Below are 1994 nucleotides of genomic sequence, written 5' to 3'. Positions count from 1 at the left end.
GTTTACATTGAGTAAACTTTAGTTTACATTGAGTAAACTTTAGTTTACATAGCGTAAACTTGAGTTTACATAGTGTAAACATTAGTTTACATAGTGTAAACATTAGTTTACATAGTGTAAACATTAGTTTACATAGTGTAAACATTAGTTAACATAGTGTAAACTTTAGTTTACATAGTGTTAACTACAGTACAGCATAAACAAAACAATAATTTACATAGTGTAGCCAATAGTCTACATAGTGTAAATAACTCTTAACAAAGTGTAATAAACAGTTAACATTATGTAAATTTTACTTTACATTTTGTAAGCAATGCAATTTAGAGTTAAAACTTTGAATTTCTAGTGTAAACTAGATAAAATTCATAGTTTACTTAAGAAAAACTCTGGGTTTATGTGATGTAATCAGTGCTGCAGTCTAAATCCCACATATTTTATGCAAAAATTTACTCCTTTTTGCTAACATTCCACAATTAATGTTTCCTTTCTTTAATAGTTTCCGATTTTCCCATGAAAATTCTTTTCGCATAATATGCTCAAAAAGAAAATTTTGTAATATTTATTATGCAAATTTTTCTCTTCATCTGCATAAAATGATGCATATTTTAGATTAACAAAAATTACAACATAATTTTGCTTAAATACTCCCAGCAAAGATGTTAGTAATAATAAAAAACTAGTTTTTTTTTATTAAGTAAAATTTTCTAATTTTAAACAATTATTGAAAGAAAAATAATAATTAATAATAAAAGAATAAATAAATACTTACGCGTGTTACAATCACCATTTTTATTGCCCTTCATTGACCATTAAAATGTATGTTAAGAAATTCGTTTTACAAAAACAAAAAATCTGCAAAATAGAAAAGAAAGAGAAAATGTTTAATAAAAACCAAACAACATTTCTTTAAGTGTGACTTAAAGAAAAAAAAAAGAAAGAAAAAATTAAATAAATGAATGAAGTTGAACTCTCTTTAAGTATGACTAAATAAAAACTAAACAACAAAAGCAAAAAATAAAGAAAAACTTGTCTTGTTTATATACATATGACTAAAAAACAACAGCCCAAACAACAACAACAACAATAACAACAAAATTAAGGTGAAGTTGAAGTTTACGGTAAATTAATGAGCCAACGTTTAAATCTAAACAACACTGACTGCCAAATAGACATAAAAACACACATGCATTTCATACATATACAAACACATACATATGTACATGTATATGTATAAAAGTGGCAAGATTATAAAATACCAATAAACAAACCTGCTTACATATAGTCATACATACATGCTTACTTGTAACCATAAATAGTATGTCATTTATTACTACACCCCATGCACTGGCAGCAGTAGATCGTTTTAAATGTACTCTGTGTCATAGAGAAGAGAGTGTGAAGCTGACAGACAATACGAATTAATAAACGAAATAGCAGCATATAGAAAAGTTACATTAATCATGAATTTTTCACATATTTTACCATAAGAAAATAAACGAAAGCCATTCGAAAAGTACTTAAAAAAATTTTATCCTAAGTTTTAAAACATTAAAAAATTTGCATCACAAGACAAGCTTTTGAAAGTTTCGTTTATAGCAAAAATTTACTTTTTAAACAAATTTTTTTCTGTCCTCGTATTATGTATTAAGTATCTATTTCATTTCTATGTTTCTTAATTAAACAATTTTCCACTTCTATTTATCACGTTTCTCTCTGTCCAGCTTTCAGCACGAGCAGCCACTTTTTTGTCTGTGGGTTATTTTTACAGTTAGTAGTTACTGGCGGCGAATTTCATTATTTGTTGGAGAGTGTAAGTTTTAATTGTTCTGGTCATTACAAGTAATTCAAACTGTTCTAAGATTTCTGCAGCATAAATAATGTTCAGTTCTAGTTCAATTCTAGTTCAATTCTAGTTAAGTTCTAGTTCAGTTCTAGTTCAGTTCTAGTTCAGTTCTAGTTCAGTTCTAGTTCAGTTCTAGTTCAGTTCTAGTTCA

General features: G+C 26.8%; 1 protein-coding gene across 1 annotated transcript in view; it reads left to right on the top strand.

The window, feature by feature from the left end:
* The first annotated feature begins 1317 nt into the window (after window positions 1-1317).
* The window catches only part of LOC111683924 (suppressor of hairless protein), a 6738-nt gene continuing 6061 nt past the window's right edge, over window positions 1318-1994 (top strand). Inside the window, exon 1 of the mRNA XM_046956003.1 lies at window positions 1318-1395. Within this exon, the coding sequence (XP_046811959.1) occupies window positions 1318-1395 (78 nt within the window). The remainder of the gene's footprint in view (window positions 1396-1994) is intronic.

This window comes from Lucilia cuprina, chromosome 2 (assembly GCF_022045245.1).
Source record: "Lucilia cuprina isolate Lc7/37 chromosome 2, ASM2204524v1, whole genome shotgun sequence".
NCBI lineage: Eukaryota > Metazoa > Arthropoda > Insecta > Diptera > Calliphoridae > Lucilia > Lucilia cuprina.
Note: the sequence above shows the minus strand (reverse complement) of the source record. Positions and strands in the feature narration are given on the sequence as shown.